This window comes from Hippoglossus stenolepis, chromosome 24 (assembly GCF_022539355.2).
Source record: "Hippoglossus stenolepis isolate QCI-W04-F060 chromosome 24, HSTE1.2, whole genome shotgun sequence".
NCBI lineage: Eukaryota > Metazoa > Chordata > Actinopteri > Pleuronectiformes > Pleuronectidae > Hippoglossus > Hippoglossus stenolepis.
The window spans coordinates 3808495-3830929 of NC_061506.1; the positions used below are offsets into that span (position 1 = coordinate 3808495).

General features: G+C 44.0%; 1 protein-coding gene across 2 annotated transcripts in view; it reads left to right on the forward strand.

The window, feature by feature from the left end:
- zranb3 (zinc finger, RAN-binding domain containing 3) overlaps nt 1–15899 on the forward strand; it is a 67121-nt gene extending 51222 nt beyond the window's left edge. For both annotated transcript variants that reach the window (XM_047339085.1, XM_035149767.2), the window contains exons 17-22: nt 1414–1556; nt 7801–7941; nt 10752–10919; nt 11848–12040; nt 14386–14517; nt 15230–15899. In XM_047339085.1, coding sequence (XP_047195041.1) covers nt 1414–1556; nt 7801–7941; nt 10752–10919; nt 11848–12040; nt 14386–14517; nt 15230–15328 — 876 coding nt within the window. In that variant the 3' untranslated portion in view covers nt 15329–15899. The remainder of the gene's footprint in view (nt 1–1413; nt 1557–7800; nt 7942–10751; nt 10920–11847; nt 12041–14385; nt 14518–15229) is intronic.
- The last annotated feature ends 6536 nt before the right edge of the window (nt 15900–22435 follow it).

A 22435-nucleotide genomic window follows, 5' to 3' on the forward strand; every position in this document is an offset into this window, starting at 1 on the left:
GTTTTGTTCTTTTCATGGAGCAAGAACAGAATATCGCCACCTTTATTCTTTAGGAGATAAAAGCAGGATTAACATAGAACTCTGTACAGCTTCATAGAGCTAAATCAAAGGCTTCCCACTCTCCACCCACTCAATGACTGCTACTCACAAATTAACCCCTCTGACCTTTGAGAGGCTGGAAGATGGAAACACCTCCCACTCTCCTCCTCATGTCAGGACTTTTGACATCCGATTCAACTCCTGGACTTTTGCACAACCCTTTGGTGACCTCTGGAAACTGATCCCGTCTCAGGGTATCTCCAAAGCTTCTCCGTCGTTACTTCCTGTCAGGGAGACTCCAGGAAATCCAGTAAATGGAGAGCAAGGTTCCTTAAAGCTTTCACATGCAAACAGTTGCTCTTTGTGACGAAACTTTCCACTCGAAGATCAGACTCGACCCTGGAAAAGATAAAGGTTTCTGGATCTTAGCTCCTGACAGAGCTGTCGAGGTGGCTTTTAAGAGGTGAAGTGTTTCTTAAGCAGGGAAAAATTGTGTTAATAATTTAAGATAACTTTACCGGAAGTGTTAAGTATGTTGTGTTATTTCTTCTCCTGCTTTTAGAGTGTAACACAAACCACCACTTTACACACTTTAAACAATTATGCGAGAATCTGCTCATCTTTCCCTATGTGTGTTTGACTCTTTCTACATATTCCATCTATGTCATAGATCAGTGTCTTAAAATACCCTCATTAATAATCATTAATAACGATTTCACCCACATCCCCCGGATCAGATCAGGCTTTTTATCATTTGCATCTTCTTTTACAACGTCTCCCCCCTCCATTAGAAATGCCGCCGCTGTTTCACGTTTGCGTTTTAAGAGCAGTAAGTTATATTTCTGTCAAAAAAAAATGCATTATTCAACCGCTAAACCATCAACAAAGCAAGCCTGGCTGGCTTTGAAAAGTGTCTGTATAATGCATGCTGAGTTTTATCTTCACTGAAATAATCTTTGTGCGAGAGAAAGTATCATCCGTGGAAAAAAGAGACACCTCTCAAATGTAATATACGTAGGTAAATTGCCCATTAGGCCTTGGTGCTTGGTGAGCTATTTGTTATTTTTGCCAGTGGATTTTCTTTGAATCCTTGACTTGGCTGAGAGCATATACAGCTCTCTCTTGGTTTGATGAGTTTTGTTCAGCTATCTGGAAAACTGTCTCCGTGTGTGTGTAAGTGTGCATTTGTGCTTTATGATTGTTTGTTTGCAGCTCAGGTCCATTTTCCAAATTGAAAAAAGTGAAGAAATATTTTTTGCTTTTAAAGAGGCTCCAGTGTCCAAACTATCAATTTGCGTGGAGGCAGAAGGCTGCAAAGGTTTGAGTTTCCAATTGAAATTGAGTATAAAGTGAGACGTCGTGTCCTCCGTGCAGGTGCTGAGGTTCGTTCAGGAGTGGGGCAGCCTGGCAGCCATGAAGAAGAAACTGCTTCGTCGCAGCGGCCTCCTCTTCCACAGCCCCACGCTCGGCCTGCAGCAGCTGGCCGCCGCCCAGCGCCCTCACTCCAGCACTAAGAGGTCAGTGTCACGCTGGAAACACGCTACTTTGACTTTCAAAAACTTCGCCGTGATTTACGATTCTGGTGCCGATTTACTAAACCCCCCATATCCCAGCAGCTGAAGCTTTATATCAGCTCTGTCATGCTACAGATTCAAGACAAAAGCAAAATCTGAATAAACGAGTGGAGAAACCGAAGGAATGCAGATGCTCCCACACAGGAGCACTGTAGGATTAAACAATTAACATCCAATAATGCTCTGTGGCATGTATGAAAATGCAAAGCAGGCCCAATTGATTCTGATTTTGTATGAAGGCGACAAGAGAGGCTTCATTGTCGGGGCTCAGATGGCAGAAGCTGCCGCCACAATGACGGCTCAACTGGCTGCTGCTTCAATGGGAATAATGACTGAAGTGACATCTGCATGTAGATCTAGTGAATAGATTCGGATCGAGAGTGATGTGGAACAGTAACATCAGAAAATTAGGTCCAGGAGTTTTCCTTTCACATACGAGGAACGAAGCAGGAGGTTGTGAGGGTCAGACACATAAAAGAAGAGGTGAATGTCTGAATGTCCATATTTCAGTGCATGTTTAAAATCAGCTATAGAGAGGATATCATATCTGGCTGCGCTCCTCAGAACCCACATCTCACAGTGGTGAGAGTTCACTGGTGCAAAAACCACAGGCACTGGTCTGCAGGAAAAATGTTATTCAGACAGATGAGTCTTCCTCCACCACGTTCTGGAGAAGTGAGCAAGTGCACGAGTGTCGTACCCCAAGAGGACGGTGCAGGCCTGAATGCCTGACCCCGACAGTGAGGGGCCCCTGTGCCTCTGTTGTGCTGTAGGGGGTTGTTGGCATGGTCCACTTGCCCCCTTAGAGGTCACTGCAAATCAATATAGAAAGTATACAAAACATTTCATTTCCATCCTGATGGGAGGGGTCTCTTCGAGAATGACAATGCCCCCCCCATCCACGGGGCATGAGGGGTCAATGCTGGGGCCTTGGCAGTCACCACATCTCACCCCCGTTGAACTCAATCATAGATGGTGTTTCTAATGAAGTATGGGAGCGAGCTTTATTAACAAGCAAGCAGAAATTAGCTCCAATCTGGGATCAACAGTTGTCATTTCAGACGACCAAATCTGTCGAGTAAATCTTCCCCCGTTATAATTCTGAATAAATCTGTAAACACCGCAGCAAGACATCAAATGTGTTTTTTTCCTCCAGGCCCGACGAGCAAAGAAATAATTTGACCTGGCACCCGACTGTGCCGGTTGAAAATAGTGAGATGAATTAATTCCCAACATCATGTCTTGAATTCAAGGGGAGGATGTGTGAGATTTCACAGAGGAACGAGCAGATTTGTACAAACTTACTGCCCCGGGCATCAAGGAAAGGCTGAATAGTGTGTGTTTGTTTGTGTGTGTGCGTTTGTTTGTGTGTGTGTGTGTGTGTATCAAAGGGTGTCAGCTGAGGCAAAAGAGAAGATCGGATGAGCACTGTATATGTGCACTTGTGTGTGTTTTTTTTTTTTGACAAACAAGCATTGTTGCTGGCACACTAATTACAGCTGGCGTAGATAGAGGCAGGGAGAGTTTGCCAATTACAGGGTAGTCTCGTGGATGTGTGTGTTAGTGAGGGAGAGTGTTTCTCAACCGGGGGAGCGTGTTTGGGTGCATGAACCTAATCAAGGTGTGAGTGGGAGGCAATTGGCCCGGCTTGATTTGATACCTGTTTGATTTATTCACTAATCAGAACCAATCAAGCTCCAGCTTCTGCTCAGCGGGGTGATCTCGGCTCACCTTCGCAGCACCGAGACGCTCGGTTTTCAACCGCCTCAAACTTAATCCACTTTGCCCGGGTCTCCGACACTGTGTGTGTTTCCGTCATAAGCCACTCATGGTGATTTACAGTGATTTTAGAAGAGTTGAGAGGATTCTAATCCGGTTTGCTTCCAGCCTAAGCACGCGTCATTGCTAAAATTACAGTAAACACTGGGAATAAATGATTTATTGCTTCTATAATACGCCGTTGTTATAAAAACAGTTTGCACAAACAGTTTGGATAGGCTGAGCAACACGTGGGCTGCAGTAGTTTGTAACATTCAGCCAACAATTTACTATTTGCTCTATAATGCACATATTTGTACACTAATGTTTTAACTTCAACTGTCGGGTTAATGGTGATTTTATGTCATTTCCAATAAACAAAACCTGATTTTTTCACATCTGACATTAAACACAGTTCCTGTCCCAGACGTGTCTCACTGAGGACAGTTCAAGAGAGCAGCCATCAATCACAGCAGCTTCAGTTGGGGCCTGACCGGCGCAGCAGCTTGTTAGTGTGCTTTCACACAGACGAGCGGTGTCTGAACTGCGGGCCGGCCTGGCCAGAGCCTGAGCTGCTGTCTGTGGTTCTGCGGGGCCGGTGGGTCAGCAACCCGCTGCCACCACAGCTCCGCATCAGCTCTCCTGCAGCTGTGCATCAAATGGCTCCCCGCAGAAAACCATGTCCAGATAATCCAGTGCAAATCGTGTCAGCTGCTGCGTTTTGTCGGAGCTGCTGCAGCCTCCGCCGCTTCTGTGTTTACATTTAATGCAGCTGTCAAAACTATTAAAAGTTATTTTCGCTTAAATATGAAGCTATCACCAGCAGCCAAGGGGTTACCAAGCAACAGGAAGAATTCTAAATTTGCTTCTTCATGCCGGCGACAGACACAGCCGGAGGAATTATATATTTTCAGTTTGTCCATCCAACCAATTCTTGTTAATATGGTATATTAGGACTGTGAGGAATGTATTTGTATCTGGTACTTTTAGCTTCACACTTAGCTCGTTAAATACTGATAAAAAAGCAATTAAGTGTATTTCCTGAGATGGCACATTTTTCTTTTAATGTTGCCCTGTAGAATTTCCTTGTACACAAACTAAATGTTTTTTTAAGCGTTTCTTCACGTTGTGTTTGTAGTGGCCAGAACTCTAAGCTCTAATAGACCATATTTAGCATTTTTATCAAACTAAATGTTTTTTTTTCAGGGCACATAACATATATTACATGTTTATTACAATGGGAAAACTTTGCAGATGTCACAGAATATGCCTGGTTTCCCCAGAAGGGTGAACTTGGCCGGGGCCTGTGATTCTGGAGGAGGTTTGGATCATGCGCTGCAATAGGAAGGAGCAGCAGTCATCTTGGTTTACAGAATTACTGGCCAAGCCCCTAGCCGCATAAAAACATGCAAACACACACATCCACACGCTCCCAGAAGCGCAGTTGGACTCCAGTTTAGTGTAAGGTATCTCGTTTCATGCAGCCTCTGTGCTGGGACTGTTTGGAGCAAAGGCAGCTCCTGTGTTTGATGGAGACTTCCCTTCTTCCTCATCTCCCCTCAGCTTCCACAGAAATTTCTCCTCTTTGATGTGTCTCCCTCCTCCACTTTCTGCCTCCTGTCATCCATCTTCCCTTTATTTATTTTTTTCTCTCTACCTCCTACCTTCTTTCCACCTCCCTCCCAAAGAAAGTATTCGGTCCAGATGGAGGTGGTGGTAACGCATGAAAATGTCACTGCATAGCCCGCAGGCCCGAGTGGAAACTCTAAAAGCTGAGTTTAACAGTGGCAGTACCTTCCTGTTAAAGGTAAATACCAGAGTGGTATTTCATTAGTAATCAGGACAGAAACACGAACCATAAGTGGAATCAAATGAACTATTTACATTCCACTTTCTTTTTTAATTAAACAACCACAATCAGCTTTTAATCGTTGATTTAGTAGAAAAGAGTATTAAGGTCATATTGAAGAAAACAATTCAAGTCCTGATACTATTTCTTAAACCTAAACTTAAAACGATGCTCTACATTCCTCATTTTAACATATATAACGATTTAATCTCATTAAATTACACCTTTTTACAACATTCATTCTCATAATCTATGATTTTTTTTTACTGTTCCAGTGGCCAAAATCCTCCATCGACATTTCCACTAAACATATATGTTTGTGATTTGATGTCAGTTCCACAAACAACCCTTCAGGAAAACGAGCCAATGTATTTCACACAGAGCCGCAGTCCATTTTTATTTGTCTTTTACTGTTTGGTAAATGTTCCTTCTCGGTTAAATTGTGTTAGATTTATTTTTCTACACGTCCCATCGTTCTAGGAGCTGTTCCAGGTATTGATTTTATTTCAAAGGTGGCAGAGCGACCGTTTGTGTGGCAGCAATAAAGTTTGAAACTAACTAAGCTCGAGAATCGACACCGCTGTCATAACAAATGTTTGGAAAAATAAAGCATGATTATCGATTCAAACAACAATTAGTCAACGGCTTTAATCACCTGAGTTGATTGTCTGTGAAATAACCCAAACGCTCTCTTCATCCATTTTTCTTTTCTGTGCTTTTTAAAGTCATTTTCTTCATGCGCTGAGTTTCTCTGCCATCGCTTCACTGCCAGCGTTTGTTTTATTTTATCTATGATGCCGGTGATTCGGTCACATTACTGATTTCCATAAATGTAATCCATTACTCTCTGATCAATAAGGTAATCAATAAGGTAATAAGGCATGTTGTTTGTTGTAATCCCTGCTGTCTTCAACCATCCACAGTGCTCAGTCCTCTCAGTCCCGATGTCATTACACATGTTTTATTACAGAGGTCACATTTTTTAATTAGCAAAAGTTAAGGGCTCATGGGAAATGCTGATTTCGTAATAGCTACTAATAATAGAAATATTAAACGATGGAATACGATTGTTATTATAAAAAAAACATTCTCGTAAACAAATGGAATGAACCACGTGACATATTATGGAGTAAGGTTATGGCCCATGACTGGATATTTAGATATTCGTTATAACGAGGTGTTTATGAGAATTTAAAACTTTATACGACTGTGACTCATTGTGAGAAACTGAATGACTTGACGAGCCTTGAAATGGGTAAAAAGAACTGTTGTCATATATTCTTCAAGGGAGCTGATTTTTTTTGTCAGTTCTCTAATTAGAATAAGACTCATGCTGCATCTCTAACTGGGAAACGTCCAAATAAAAGTAACCAACAAAATATTCTACATAAAAATCATCACATAACCTGACTGACTGTCAAATTATACCTTTGTTGGACATCTATTAAATAACTATTAAGACTATGTTGCGTGTTTTGGTTCCCTCTTTCCTCTTTGACAACAAAAGCACCTGATTTCTGCAGCAGTGAGCCACCCGGACAATCTCCTGCTGTTTTCCTCACATGTGAAAGTCAAGTCTGAAAACGGCTGGACACTCTTTTGAAATGTTCAATGGTACATGAGGACATTTGGTCTCTTTTCTCCACACCACTAGCGTTTCCTTCACCCAGAACAAACAAGTCAGTGATTTTATATATTTTTTTCTCCCAAGCTCCTCTCCTCCTGTATTTCATGTCAACTCTGACATCCTGGGGTCATTTTAATCCTGCCCAGATTGACATGTAGTGTTTGGTGCAATTTTCAACTTGCACACCTAGCATCTGTATTACAAGGGCCATAAAAAACAGTGGCGGGGTAGATGGATTAGATTAGATGATTGACGATGCCCGTGGGGAAATTAGATTGCTGCAGCAGCAATAGTAATAGTAATGGGATTCAGCAGGAGGAGAGGACAAGCAGAATAAAAGCACATCAACAGAATAGAAAATAAGCCATGAAAGGAAGAATTTCTGCAGTTTTTGCAGAGACTGGTGCAAAGAGAAAGTTCATCGGGCACTGAGGCCTTTTGGCAGTTCTGTGGGTGTCGGAGAACTGAACCCCAAATCCCTGCTGTGCCGACAGTGTATGAATGATGCTTGAAAGAAAAAGTGCAGCATATAGAAGTGCAACTTGTATAAACACAGTCCATCGTTGGATGTGGGTTTACTGCAGTCCCTTAAATATTGCTAAAGCTTCATTAAGGGCCCTAACGTGTTGGTCTTAAAATGAGCTATGGTCAGCATTGCTCTCTTGAGGTAGTAGAAAGCAATTGCAAAACAAAAACCTCTTTTCTTTCAACGGTGCGGTGTTTCACTGTTATTTTAAGGATGCATTAACAAGATAGATGATAACGCACCTACATAGGCAGGCACACGACGCATGCACACTCAGAGATACACAGAGATACTTGTGCTTTCACATTGTGGACAGCCGTGCAGCTACTCCCCCATGCTGCACACGTGAATCAGCTCTCTTCATCAAGCTCTTTGGTTATGTAAAATCCTCCATTCCCTCACAGCCCCATCTATCCCATCTCCACAGGTACCTCAGCAAAGATGAAGTAGCCGAGGCCTCCCTGAGCAAAGTCCAGCAGGAGGGAGGCAGCGTCCGACTGGTCGTGAAGGAAAACTTCTTCACAAAGAGGAGCTCTGCCTCCTCACTCACGCCACCTGCCTCAGAGAGGTAGGTCAAAGGGGCGAACACGTGGGTGGATGTTCAGGGCAGGAAAAAGGGGGCGAGCTGTGTTCACATCTTTGAAAGACTTACACAACTGATGAGAATAAAATCTAAACTCACCTCTAGCCTACACATTTCCTATATATATATATATATTCAAACAGCATTTTAACGGTTCATAAATCACACTGAGGTGCTGCCGAGGTTTTTAAACATGAGGTTTCATGGTCGGCACATGAAGGTGGTTCGTTTCATCGCGCGGATTTTCTCTTTGGAAATCTGTGTATTCTCGTTTTCCTTCCCTCAGCTGTCTCCATGGAGATCCGTGTGCCTTGTGGGAGAGGCACAAAGGCCCAGTGAGTGTGTTAGTACAGTAAATATAGACCATAATACAATCTACTGGGAGAGATGGCCAGCTCACCCCAGGAGGGAATATCTCTATGGAAACCTGCAGCACACACACACACACACAAACAAACACATACACACGTACACACATGTGCACAACACCTGGTGTTACATAGAAAATGGCTTGAACTGAGGACCTATAAGTGCTATGCTAACATGCTGGCTACATGCATGGAGATTTCTGTTACACATGAAAATATCTAACAAGACGTTTTCTTAAAGAAAATGTTGAGCAACAGTTGAAATGTAAATCAACAGCTAGCATTACTGCATATACGATTATTAGAGTATATATATAAGTCTTGTCCCTGGAAAACAGTTTTTATTATTTAATTTTTTGCTAATTAAAGACCGAAATTCTTCTGGTATAAAAAAATATATATTTGTTTTGTTATAGGTTCGGTCATATTTTATGTTTTTGCATCACTGACTGGTGCTAAATTTACAGGATGATCGTTCTTTCTATCTTTTAAGTTTATTGATCTCTAAAATCTTTTCTGTATTTCTTTAGTTAGTTTTTCCCAATTGAAACGTAAAAATGATAAATGCCGCTCCCAAAATATTAGATGGAGGTTGCCCTGGAAAATTCACAGTAACACAACAATCATATCTCCCAAAATCTTGAACTTTACCTTTAAAACCTGGGATTTATGTGATGGGCAATTAATAAATCCTTTTTGTAATTCCTTACTTTGGGAAATATCCCTTGATTTTCCCAGATAATCCTCTCCTGCATCCTGTGTCCTAGACGCCTCGCTGTGCACAAGAAGCGACAAATTAAAACCTGTAAAACAGACTCTGCCTCCTGATCAACAGCGAGCGAGCGCTCCATAGATTGACAGGTGGACTTAGCAGCATCGGATCTCTTTCCCCCTCCGGTGCCTATGGTTTCTTCGGTATGAAGCATCACGGAGGAGCCGCGGTGGTAAACATTATCAGGCTGCGTGCGGCTGAAGGCATGTTGCATGATTCCTGGAGTTTGAAGTTGGGAGTTTTTCGGAGAGTTACCTCATGCTGCGCTTGCTTTGTGCATACATTCATTTAAATGGCCTTGAGGCTACATGCAAAGTACATATATTAATCCATTTTAATAGATACACGTTCTTGAATATGTTTTGATTTCTCTGACTTTATTGTCACAGTCACCAGCTCACCAAGTATTTCTGGGTTAGATATTTTCTCTCCTGCCCACCAATGCCTCCACCATCCTCCGTATGGGCACACCAGTAAAAAGTCTATTTCGGTCTCTCTTTCATCCACGAGACGTTTGCTGGCACAGCATTTGTCTCTTGGTACTTTTCAATTTTTGGTATCTTCTCAACTTTGAAGCGGCAAGGTTCCTTTTTTTAGAGGGTTTTTCTTCTCCATTTCAATGATTAAATCTCCCTCTGTAGCGCTCTGGCTCTTTGTTCCCATCTCTGTCTCTCTGAATCGTGAACCATGGGGAAAGAGAATTTAGTCCATCTGTCCTCTCCAACGTGGCTATAGCACCCTGCTGCGACGACATGGCAAATGCCCAGAACTGCTTTCCTCTGCCAAAAGGATGGGCACGCACATACACATACTTGAAATGTTCTGCGTCCCCATCACACACACACACACACACACACACACACACACACACACACACACACACAGCCACACACACACACACAGCCACACACACACAGCCATATGTCTCTCAACTCCCTCTCGTGTTCGCTCCTCTGCTGATGTTGAAAAAGCTTTGCATTGAGCCTGGATGTTTGCAGCAGTGAGGTCTTTGTCACGCAGGTCAAGGTAAAAAGAATCGTACTATTTGTACATCATACGAAAAAAGTTGCATACGTCGATGTGTGCTCTCTCTCTGCCAGAGCTCTCCCATCTGGCACCTGGAAATTCAATTATAGTCAGAGCTTTCATAGAGGGAGTAAATGTATTTAGCTGCATCTTCACCTTATCTCCTGTCAACCAGTGGATCTGAATAGTGTGTTCTGTCATATTTCCTGTCACTTAATTGCATTTGTTTAATTTATATTCTTCTCTACAGTATAATAACCGAGTCATGCCATGCTCACTACTTTGATGCAAAGAGAAACTCCAGCACGTGACATATAAAATACATCCGTCAGAAATTGAAGCATAGACGTCGAGAGACTTGTGGTGTTCGTCAAAATTCTGTAACACTGGATCCCACATTTCCCATCATGCGACTCACTAGTATCTTCAGTTAGTTAGTTAGTGAGTAGGCAGAATTTATTGTACGCGGGTGACTGACATCATCACAGTCGGACAAACTGGTCTTTTTAAACCGGCATCTCATTGGTGTGAAGTTAAGGTCAAAGGTAACAGAAGAAATCGAGCTTCCCCAGAGCGAACACAACCCTTTTGTTCTAATGTCTGAATGTAATCAATTTCTGTCCCTGCAGGAAGGACAAGGAGTCCGGTGAGGCTGCGGAGGCTGCGGAGGAGCAGGCATCATTACAGTCTGCGTATCTGCAGGCTGTGGACACTGAAGGTGTCCCCCTGTGTCTGTCCTGCCAGCAGGCCTGCTCTACCTCCGGTGGGGCCTGGGACACTCGATTCTGTAGCCACAGGTACAGCCACACTAAGTGCAGACGGCTCAGAGATAAATTAGATGCTTCTGGGTCTTTTTTGTGTAGTGTTTTTCACAAAAAGTTTTAAAGAAACATGGCACCAACGATTCCTATAGATCTCAGCGTTCCCTGCTCGGAGCACCAGTTGAGTGGAACTTAGTGCCACAGGAGAATTTGGTCCTTGTCGATCAAAGAAGAGCATTTCTTGAAATTAACTTTCTTAAACTTCCCTCTACCCGCTGTTCTCTGTGGCAAAGCCCCCCCATCTGGCACCTAGAAATTCAATTATAGTCGGAGAGTTTGTGCGCGAAACCAAACTGAAAAACACGACGTGCACGGCGTTGACTTCACCTTGGTTTGCTTTGAAGCAACAACTGTGTGCTGATGACTTAAGAACATTGCTGTTAGCAGATCAGACTGCAATTCTTCTAGTTATTTTGGTCCGCTGGTCTAATCCTTTCTTATCGTAGCTGTTTCAAGATCCTCGCTTCAAACTCACATCACCGTTATTATTCTTCCAGTACTATGATATTGTAAAGTGGAGGAATGCTGCAATGTCTTTCTGTCCTTGAGGAACAACACTGCATCACTTCCTGCTCCCTCTGAATAACATCTGCTAAATTCTTTTAACTGATAAAACGTGTTGCGTCTGTGCCTCCTCTAGTCTCGCTGCCTATTTAAGTTAGAAATTCAATTTCCTCAAGTGATTCTCAAGAGCCAAATTCAGGTCACTCAGTCAAGGTGAGACACTTCACTCCTCTGTGCTGGGATCTTATCAGAAATTAACACCGTTATCTCTGTGCTCCGAAGAGAAAAGATGACAGCTTTCCTGTGTTTATGAAAAGCGAAGAAAATTTTTTAGCTGTTAATATTTAAAAATGTGAAGGTTTGGCGATTTCAAATCCAGATGTTTTCCATGTTCTCCCAGATGCCAGGAGGAGTTCCAGTTGCGCTCCAGCCAAACATACATGCGCTCGCGGGTGCTGGAGGTGGAGCAGGGCGTCTGTCAGCTGTGCGGCCTCCACGCCCACGACCTGTTCGTGAAGGTCCGTGACGCTCCGCCCCCCCAGCGCAAGGAGATGCTGGAGAACACTTGGCTCGCCCAGCTGTCACTCAAACAGGTCGGACACCAGCTCAAGCTAGAATGCCGTACTAGGGCTGATGGGAAATGGTGTTTCTTAAAGGCTGCTAAACAACCTTATGATTGTTTAATCCAGAAAATATCATCCTTATTTTCTGTCGTCAATATTTAAGTTGAAGTTTTTATATATAGAGATTTTATATATATAAACTTATAGTATGTCCCTTAAAAATCTCTTAGGTCATTTTAGGTTGGACACTGTTGGAGGCATAAGGATTTTAAATGATCCACCATCTCACTAGAAGCTAAATACAAGTTTGGGGAAGCAGAACTTTACTTTCTCTCTCTCATTAATCACCGACCCCTCAGATTCACCCCGAGACTCTGAAAAGGTTCGAACCCACAGGTTGATAACCACAGGACATGAACCAGCTAACTTTGCAGAGTAGTTAAAAATAGCTCAACCACCTACAACAGTGCGGTCCTCCTCTCACATTGGTATTAACAGATAATAATGATTGTGTAACCACTTTATTGGATTTACTTCACAATACACACATCTTGAGTCTCCTGGTGCGAGAGCGAAATAACTGACAGGGAAAGACATTTTTTTGCCTTTGTGTTTGTGTAAGTGCAAAAAAAAAAAAGTGCCCTCTACTCTTCATCCCACCCACTCACACACATACACACACATAACACACACACGTTGATCTGAACTCCAAGGGGCCAGCTCCCAGTAAATGGATTGCTGGGCCCATTGATTTTTTTTCTCCCAGTGCCAGGCCTCGACCAGTAAGCCTGTTTGATTTGGTTGGCTGTTATCCTGCAAAGCCACCCCCCTCCCTACACACACACAGACACACACACATTCTCCTTCCCAGTGCCGGCGGCAGCAGCATCAGCACCAATCGATGCACCGAGCTTTAGAGGAAACAAACTCAGCCACATGATAAGATGCCGCAGCGGTGGAGAAGCCTCAAGATTATGGGCTCATTCTTTGGTTCAAACCAGGGGTTTTGGTGTGTGTGTGTGTGTGTCTGTGTGTGTGTTACAGCCTTTAGATGCCCATAAGCATAATTCTGGGGTATGTCTGTAGTGGTGGTGAAGCAAGGTGCTTGGTTTTGGCAGAAAAGCAGGTTCATTTGACTGAAGTGTGTGTGTGTGTGTGTGTGTGTGTGTGTGTGTGTGTGTGTGTGTGTGTGTGTGTGTGTGTGTGTGTGTGTGTGTGTGTGTGTGTGTGTGTGTGTGTGTGTGTGTGTGTGTGTGTGTGTGTGTGTGTACATGACCTCTGCCCCTGCGAGCACGCCTGGTCTTTAAGTCTTCTGGGATCAATTCCAGCTCGCTGCCTTAATGTCGGCAGAGTAGCACTCAAAGCAGGAAAATTGATTTCAGGCCCTGAACTCTTCCCATCAGACTTCTTTGTCTCTGTTTTTTAATTCTCTCATTCATCCTCCGCTCCTCTACTTCTGTGTTCTCTCCTTGTAGTCTGCATCCCTGTTTCTATTTCTGTCTTCACCTCTTTTTTCTTTTAATAGATCTATAAAATAAAAGATTACATGAAGGAGAACCTGTGGAAACCTTCAGTTGTCATCGAAACTCAAAATGTGTTTAGTTTGTCCAGTCTGGGCTACTGTAAAAAACATGGCGGCCTCCGTAGAGAGGACCCGCTCCAGATGTGTGTATAAAGTATTTAAATATAAAGGAACCATTCTAGGGTACATTTTTTACAATTTTGATGAAACACATCACTAGGATTATTTTATATTCATTTTCTACCAGTAGATCTTACACACTGGACGTTTAAAGCTCAAAATCCAACTCATTTCATGTAATTCAGCTGCATGAGTTGAGAAAATTCTCAGTTTTCTCTTAAAAAACTTTTAAATTCCACCTGGATTACTCCAAAAAGTCCTGCAATGTGTGTATCCCATTGTAGCTCGTTATTCCCTGTGGTTTATTTAACCCAATTTCTGTCTTTTGCCTGATCGGCTGATTTAAGTTTCCCTACAGCCGCCCATTAAGTAGGCCAGAAACATTTTTGGGGGAGATTTATATGCCCGTACCTGAGGCATCTGTCGGTGACGAATAATTGAAAGTCAAAGTTCACTGTCATTGATTTGGTGCAATTATTGTTTTCATCAAGCGGACTTATCCTGAAAATCTCACAGGCTTACATTAATCTCAGCATTTACACCTTTATCGGGCGGCCGGCGTCTACTTGTTGTTTTCATCACTTCCTGTCGTGGATTTGTGTTTTTCAACAAATCAAATCCGATCAAGGAAGTAAAGTCTAGCATAGATGGATGATTTTGGCAGTTTGTGATCACGTCCCAGGGTGGACAGTGCACCGAGATGCTCACCCCTTCCCTCTCTGTGTGTCTCCAGCTGAATGAGATGATCCGCTCCCCGGTCGAAGGGGATTTCTGGCAGGTCGACCACATCCGGCCGGTCTACAGCGGAGGAGGACAGTGCTCGCTGGACAACCTGCAGACGCTGTGCACCGTCTGCCACAGATCTGTACGTGCGCACTCCACATCGCTGCACCAACAACAGCCTCAGCCGCCGCCTCCACAGCCAAAGGGCTTAAAGGGGCAAAAGCAATTTATCCAACATTTAAGGTGCACAGTGCACGGACCTCTCCTTTATCCACGTTCAAGTCTCATCACTCATGTTGAGGATCATGTGCGATGGCAGTAATGTGATACATGGTCAAACACATTGATCAAAAGTTACAACGTCCCTCACAAAGCGATATTTTCTCTATAATAACATCACATGATGTGGTTGTGTGACATGTTGATATATTGCATTTGTAGCAACGTGCTATATAACTGTCTCGGGAACATTTTTCCTTTTTTCAGCTCCTCCAGTCGATATTTCATAATCACAGACAATTCACTCTCGAAAAAAAAAAAAAAAAGGAACTGATTTGAGAGCAGAGGTTTCAAAATAAAAGCGCGGCTTCCATTGTAACCTTAAATGTGCTTAACTTCCACGCTAGAAAGCCTTTTTGTCAGAGTGGGTGTCGGTTTGTAAGGAGCTGCTTTATGCGTTGACGTTTATAAAGTGATGTGGAGAACTGCGCGTTCTGATAAGGGGATCCTCTCGCTGTTTATGCCACCGCTCAGACACTTTAATCTAGAGATGCTCAATATATTGATCTCACTTTTCTCTTCTGCGCCGACTGCAGATTTAACCTCTTACATCATGTTCCATTTTTTCTCCACAGAGGACGGCTCAGCAAGCCAAAGAGCGCAGCAGGATAAGGAAGAGCGCAGCAGCCTCCAAGGTTGCATCAGACATCAGTAGGTTCTTCATCAGGAAATGAAATGACATGAAGGTTTAGAGAGGGTTGTGCGTGTGTCAAATTCCCGCCGACATGATTTCTGACGGTTTGGATGAAGATGCATCGTGGTTCTTCAAAGACAAAACTCAGCAGAGTATCAGAAATGCCAGGAAAAGGGCAGATGTTCTCTAAATCCCCCTCTCTGCCTGTGCCTCCGATGATATCACCGCCGTCCTGTCGGACTCAGCTGCAGGGGGCTGCTGTAGCAATGAAGAATTAAAAAAAAACAAAATGGTGACAACAACTTCATGCAAATTCAGCCAACTCCAGCTCTCGTCCCCGAACCGTCAAGCGCGGTAGTTTTGATTTATGGCGGCCCCTTTTGCTGGAGGCTGAAATGGAGCAGGTTGTTTAGAAAGATGCTGCTATTTTAAGATTTCGCAAACTTGGTGAAAGGAAGCGGGTGAGAGATGAATTGGGGGCTTTGTGATTAAAGCTCTACGGCAGGAAACGCGGCCGAGCGTCCTCATTGGCAACAAGTGGCGCCTTGTAAATCTTTTTTGGAGGACAGCTGAACGCTCCCCGAGTGAAATAAAAACCTATTTTCATCTTGTTTCATGTTGTCTCCTTCTGTTCTTCAGGAGCTTTAACCACAGCTCGGACTGTAAATACACCAGGAAGCCGGTTGCTCTGACAGGCTAGCAAATCGCTTCATCGCCTCAAGTCAGGAACATTATTGTCCATGTCCACGCATCTACCTCCTCTTCAGCTGTGCTTGATGATCTGAACAGAGCTAAAGTCAGTCAAGAGGGCTATGTTTAGAGAGACGGAGAGCAGAGTTACTATGGAAACAAGGCTTCAGGTTCAGCACTGTCGGGAATATTGAATCTGTTCTTGGGAGAGTTATACAATGAGCCAGACAGACATCAGAAACTCCAATCAATATCAGCAGGCTCCTGCGAAAATGAGGCCGTCACATTCCTCCGCAGCAGAATTTGACTTTCCCCTCTCGGCGTCGAGGCTCCGTCGTCCATGTCGCGGATGTTGTCATGTCACGATTTGTCTGTCTTGCTTGCCGTGTCAAAACGGTGAACTCAGCAAATCCCGCCATTGCGGGGAAGTTAAAAAAAAAAACAATAATTCTGGCAGGACCCAACTCCTCTCAGCCTATCAGAGCGCTGGGTTGAAACCACAGCTTCAAACTTTCTCAGAGCCCGTGTGGGTGCACGTGTGGGTGTATGTGTATTTCCCCTACGGCTGCTCCAGGTCTCCACTTAATAAGACCGTTGTTCCTCTCCTGTCCAAACCGACAAGCTTTGTGAGTAATGAACATCTCCCAGGCAGCCTTCCAACAACAGCAGGTTTCAGTGTCAGTCCCTGTCAGCAGCCAATGACTCTGATCGGCTGTTTTATTACACCCAAAAGGTGTGTGTGCATGTGCGGGAGACAGAAAGTGAGCGGAGAAGGAAAGTCGGGAGAAAGTGTAGCCGAGTGTGTTTCCCTGCATTACACAAATAAGGCGTGTGTGTGTTTGGCTGAGGAAAAGTGTATTGAAAGAGGGACTGTTTGTCAGCCTGAGCCATAATGAGGCAGCGCCCCAGATGAAGACGTCTCATGTTCTTCCCAGAGGGTCTGCTGGGTAAAGAGCAGCGCCGCAGCCGTGTGACACTGTTTTCGTTGGACAACCTATCGGCCCAGACGAAAAACATTACCCCCGCAGGTGATGACAGTAATAAAGATGGACTCAAACACCGACGGACGGTTGCAGAGGTGCGTGTGTTTGCCCTCCGTCTACTCCGCTCCCCCCCTTCCGTTTTTAAAGTCAGCATCAGAGCGGAAACCCAACTCACTTTTTCCATCAAGTGCAATCAACGTCTTTGCCTCCGTGCCACTGCGGCAGAGACATTTCAACAGGTTACATAGCAACGCAGCATGAGGTGCGCGTCACGCGGCCCAAATTAGCTGGGCAAATATGTAGCGGAAATAATAACATATAGTTAGAAAATCACAGTGTAGGCACAGAAGAAAAGGAGGAGGAAGAAAAGAATGAAGGTCCAAGCAAAAATAATTCACTAACAACACCACAGCAGTGAAGACAGATGAATACACCAGAAATTAATCTGGGAGACTCCAGTCCTGTGAACCCGGGAGCACTTACATAATTTGTCTATTATTTATATGAAGTATTATTGCACCAATATGTTATAACTCCAACGATAAAGATTGAGGTTTGATTTGATCATTCAATCATATTTAATAGATTTTATTTTAGATCCCTCTCGTAACTTGACACCATCCACATATTTGACTTCACCCAGAAATACGGCAGCTAACCGAAGGTTACGCTGCTTTAACGGCTGCTTCACTACTATTTAATAACGTAGAATATATGAATATTTTTCTTAAGACCATTTAAAAACGCAGTGAGACGCAGTAGGGGCTACTTTAGCTTCCGTAATGTGACATGTCAGATGCAAGTTGGTGCAATTTTCCAAATTTTGTGTCACACACTTCAAATACACAAGTGAGCAAGGAAACAACATGTTTAAGTAAGATTTACTAAAAACAACAGTGCCCAGCATTTTTAAAAATGAAGTATTACATTAATGACAGGTTAAGGAAGTCTTATTGAGAGATAGATCAACGCATTGTTGGTTCATTTTATCCCAAATGTAAAAAAAAAAAAGAAGAAAGAAATTGAAGAGCGATGCAATACCTCGAGATGCCATCATCCGTTACACCCCACGTTCCTCTATGTGGGTCAGAGGACCTCCTGGGGCCTCGTCCGGGCTCATGGGGGTCCACAGCAAATTGAGAAATAGATTAATATCACTATAACTCAATTCCATTAGAATTTCCCCAATTAAGGATTTTTATATAACGTGGAAGAATAATTATTGTCATTGTAGGTTTCATTTTCAGTATCCCCCCTAAAGGTTGAGCTGACAAAATGTGTCTTTTTAGGCGTCTGTGACATGAGAATGTGCAGAAGTGCTGCTCCAACCAGACAACAATTGACAGGATACTATACAAATCATTCATAATTCAATCATGATTTGCATTCAGACGGCACGGCGTTATATTTTGGCGCCATTCCAGTGGTTATTCCATTTCAACCTCGCCTGCCCCCATAATCTACTTTGGCCTTTTCAGCTGAAGGAAGCGCTTCTACAAACCCAATCTTGTGTGACAGGTGTGATGGAGAAGGGCCAATAAAAGCCTGCACAGCGCACCGCATGCGGCCGTCGGCTCTCCACTCCATGGCTGGATCCTGCTGTGGTTTGATTCCTGGCTGCCACACTCTCCGCTGCGTTCCCTCTGTGTCTGTGACCCTCCCTGCCCTTCAGCAAGGAAGAGGAAATAGACGCGAGGGAGGCCATACCCTCCCCACTCTCCTTCAGGCATGAAAAACGGGAACGGCACCGTCTCCGTCTTGCACAAGCACCTCTGATATTCTGTCATTTGATGGAATGTGAACTGCGAAACCTCATTATAGTAAAGGAACGGACCTCCCGTCAGACCTCTGCGGTGCAGTGTCACAACATCAAGAAGGCTTGTGTTCTAAGAGGCTGGATCCATATCGTCTAATTGAACTGCGGAGTTAACATTTAGGAAGCAACTCTTGGCTTTAAACAGCCACAGTTGATGAGCGGCTTTTGTCTTTATTGTCATTTTATCTCTGGGGATGCTGATGAGATGATTAATCATTTCCTGCTGCAGCCTCACGCTCGCACGAGGCTGGCACCGCTCGAGCCGCAGAGCGCGACGCCTTAGGTGGAGGAAAATGGTATTATGGCCCAGGTAATTGGTGGAGGACCATCACTCATAAGCGATCTAATTAATCTCATTAAAACAGCCTCTCTGGTTGATCTTTCTCGAGGAGCGCGGCAACAAAAGGAATTTAAAACGAGGTCCCAGGAGAAACTGCAGCTGAGGCACGTAACACAGAAATCGATGCGGTTCCATACAAACCGTGGCTGGCTATTTTTCTAATGTCATTCACAGTAGTCGGGGACGTGCGGCGGTAAAAGGATGCTTTCTCATGGCTCAGCTGGGGCTGGCTTTTGTCAAGTCCAAATTCTATTTATTCAAGATGGCTCCCCGGTTGTCTCCCAGGATGCGTGGCATGCTGCGGATTAAGACCAAAAACGCAATCAATTCACCCAGCAGGAGATCAGGAGAAATAACAGATAACGTTCTTAGCATAATTCATACAGTCCCCAATCTGGGCTAGGATTAATGTATGTCTTCGCTGCAGCTCGCGCTCATTTGTATGGCGGAGCTCGTGTGGGGCTAAATTGGCACTTCATGTGGCCCATTACAATCAGGCTTTGTTTGGAAAGGCCCCTGTGAGGGCTGGATCTGACCACATCGTTTTACAAGGGATGTGTACCTAATGCAATTAAGGACTGATGTGATCTCATCTGCATTTTATTATCATTAGGATCTTCTATTGCGCTTTGCAACAGGCTGTGTCAGCATGTTAATCTGTGCAGAAACAAAGGACCGGTGAGTATTTAATGACACAGACATAAAAACACAAATGTTTGCAGCGTTAACCAAACATACATGATTTAAATGTTGCCGTCGCGTGCACATGCCGCGCAGCACTTGACATCAGGGGAGAAAAAAGCCACAGTAGGCTGCAGTCTTGCCATTGTCCCCCTTCATTTACGTGGTGTTCAGATGATTGAGGTTAAAAATGGAAAGCCGAACAAGACGCCCTCCGACAACTTCTCTTTTCATGAGCTTTAAAATACATCTTTTCATCTCCTTTCTCATTTTGTGGCCATTGATCAGCCATCTTTCATAGATTGCTTCCAGACATCTATTCAGCTGCTCCGCCGCTGCTCAGCATGCCTCCATTTCATAGGTCTTAATGGCAAGGTCTGGCTTTTGTGCTTGGATTAAAACCTGACTCGCAATCACATTAATCACCAATAAATTCACAGGAAATTGTTGACTTTGTTGGAAAAGTTTCGCAGCGTGTGCCTGATGCAAAACAAGGCAGGTTTTTTTTTATATTTGGGGGCAAAACAGCGACTCTCTTGCCTCATCCAGAAAAATTAGGATTTTTTTTTTATCCCCCTTCAGCACCGGAGCCAGAAAAAGGTCATGTCAGTCTTGTGACAAGAGTGACAGGTCTAGGGCATCATTACTGTGACTTGGAAGGTCTGTGTAAGCACCTTTGGTCACCTCAGGAGAATAGAACCCCACCACGCTGCCGCCGGCCTAATGAGCACGGTCAGCCCTGCATCTAATGAGGAGAGGGAGATTGCGACAGTCTTCCATCAGCTCTCTGCTCCCGCGGCACAACATCCCATAATGCCTTGAACACGCTGCGTGAGCGAGCGAACAGCGGCGGATATCCTGTCACACATCAATGGCAGCGGCTCGAAGGAATCTGCCAAAATGTCTTTCGGCGCAGGTTCAGAGCTGTAGAAGGAAAAATGTGACCATGCTCCTTTTAGGTTGACTTGATGTTTATCCACATTTCTACACATGTCAACAAGCTCCTGTGACGGCACGTCTGCAAAATCAAGGCACTTTTCTGTCATTTTGGGGAAAATATCCTCAGCCTCGCCTCCATGTGATGGTTTCTTTTAAGTTGGCAGGACTTGTTACCTTGTTCTCGACTGAAGAAGTTCCCAGTCCAACAGTTCTTTCAACTCTTAGAAATCTCCCCCACTCCTGATGACTCACTTTCGGGTTGTGTTCTCCGGGCTCTTTGAATTCCGTATTAGAGTGCGTGTGTCGTGCTTTTTGAGACGCCGGAAAGGGACTTGGACCCGTCCGGCAGCTGAGAAACGACTCGCCTCCTCACACATGCTGCAAATCATCCTGCATCTAAAAGCAGAGCTGCAGGTTCGCTGCAGAAGTAGCTGCTATGTCCACCTTTTGAAAGGTTATGTGTTCACGAGGGTGTCTTAAAACTGTGAACATCTTTCGGTGGACAGATTGGCTTTGGACTCGGCAACAATTGATTTCGCTTTTGGTTCCTCTCCAGATCTGGGATTTCTGCCACTAGATGATTATCACCTTGTAGCCATAATTATAAAAAACTAGCGAGTTGATTCCAAAACTTGTGGGATAAGTTTGCAGAGGCCAAGGTTTTAACTCGAGAGCGAAGTGTTAGGAAGAATTTCTTTTGGGTGTAAGTTGGAAAGTTGTTGAGCGTCGGCGGAGGTTTTTCAGGCGCCTTGTAGTTTGCGAATGAGACCAATCAAATCGGGGGGGAAAAGGAAGAAGTCGCCCTTTTATTCGCAGCAAACACAATTATTCACATTCGGTATAATTATAACGGTATTTAATTTATCAGCCGAGGCTTTTTAAAGCTCTGACGCACATTGTGGTGATGTCCTCCCTCCTTCGTGCGATATCATCATCAGCAAATAGTTAAAAAACGCTGAAGAGCAGGGTTAATAAGGAATGTGCCTTCAGTCAATTTGATATTATGAATTAACAATAATTAAAAAAGTACGAGTGCTACAAAGGAAAATGTGAAGCCAATCTGTCACAAGCCTTTCATCATACATGCAAATCTCCTGCTGATGCAAACCCACTTCCACCTGTGACCATGTGCATTGAAAGTTATTGATAAGTACTTTCACAATTGGCTGTTTGAGTGGGTTGCATTTGGCCACTCAACCGTGAACATCTTCACGCCCACGCCACGGGTTTTTTTTTTCTTCCTTTTTTTCATATTCAGTTATGCCAGTTTCTCAATTACTGTGTGCGTGGGCTGGTGGAAGAAAAAAAAAAACAGGGGGCGGTGGAAGTTGGCAATAGCAACATCCACCATCAGCCCACACAGAATTATTCTATGTGATGATATAAATCTTGTTTAATTATGTGATAGTCGGCAGGTTCGCCAGCCGTGATGAAAGGAGCGAGGTGTTTCTGAAATACCTGGAGAAGCTTGACAGGAGTGCGAGCGCTTCTCCTCCGAGTATAAACCAACCCGCTGTTTGTATCACATCAGTTTCCTGTTTTTAAGGTTGTTCAGAACACGTGATTGTTCCCAGATTCGTGTCAGGAGGTGTGTGAGACAACAAAGGTGCTGGGCTGCATCTTGTCACCAGACCAATGACTGGTCAGTTGTGACTGGGAGGAAGCTGTTGTGATCAGACTGGTTTTTTTGTGTGTGAA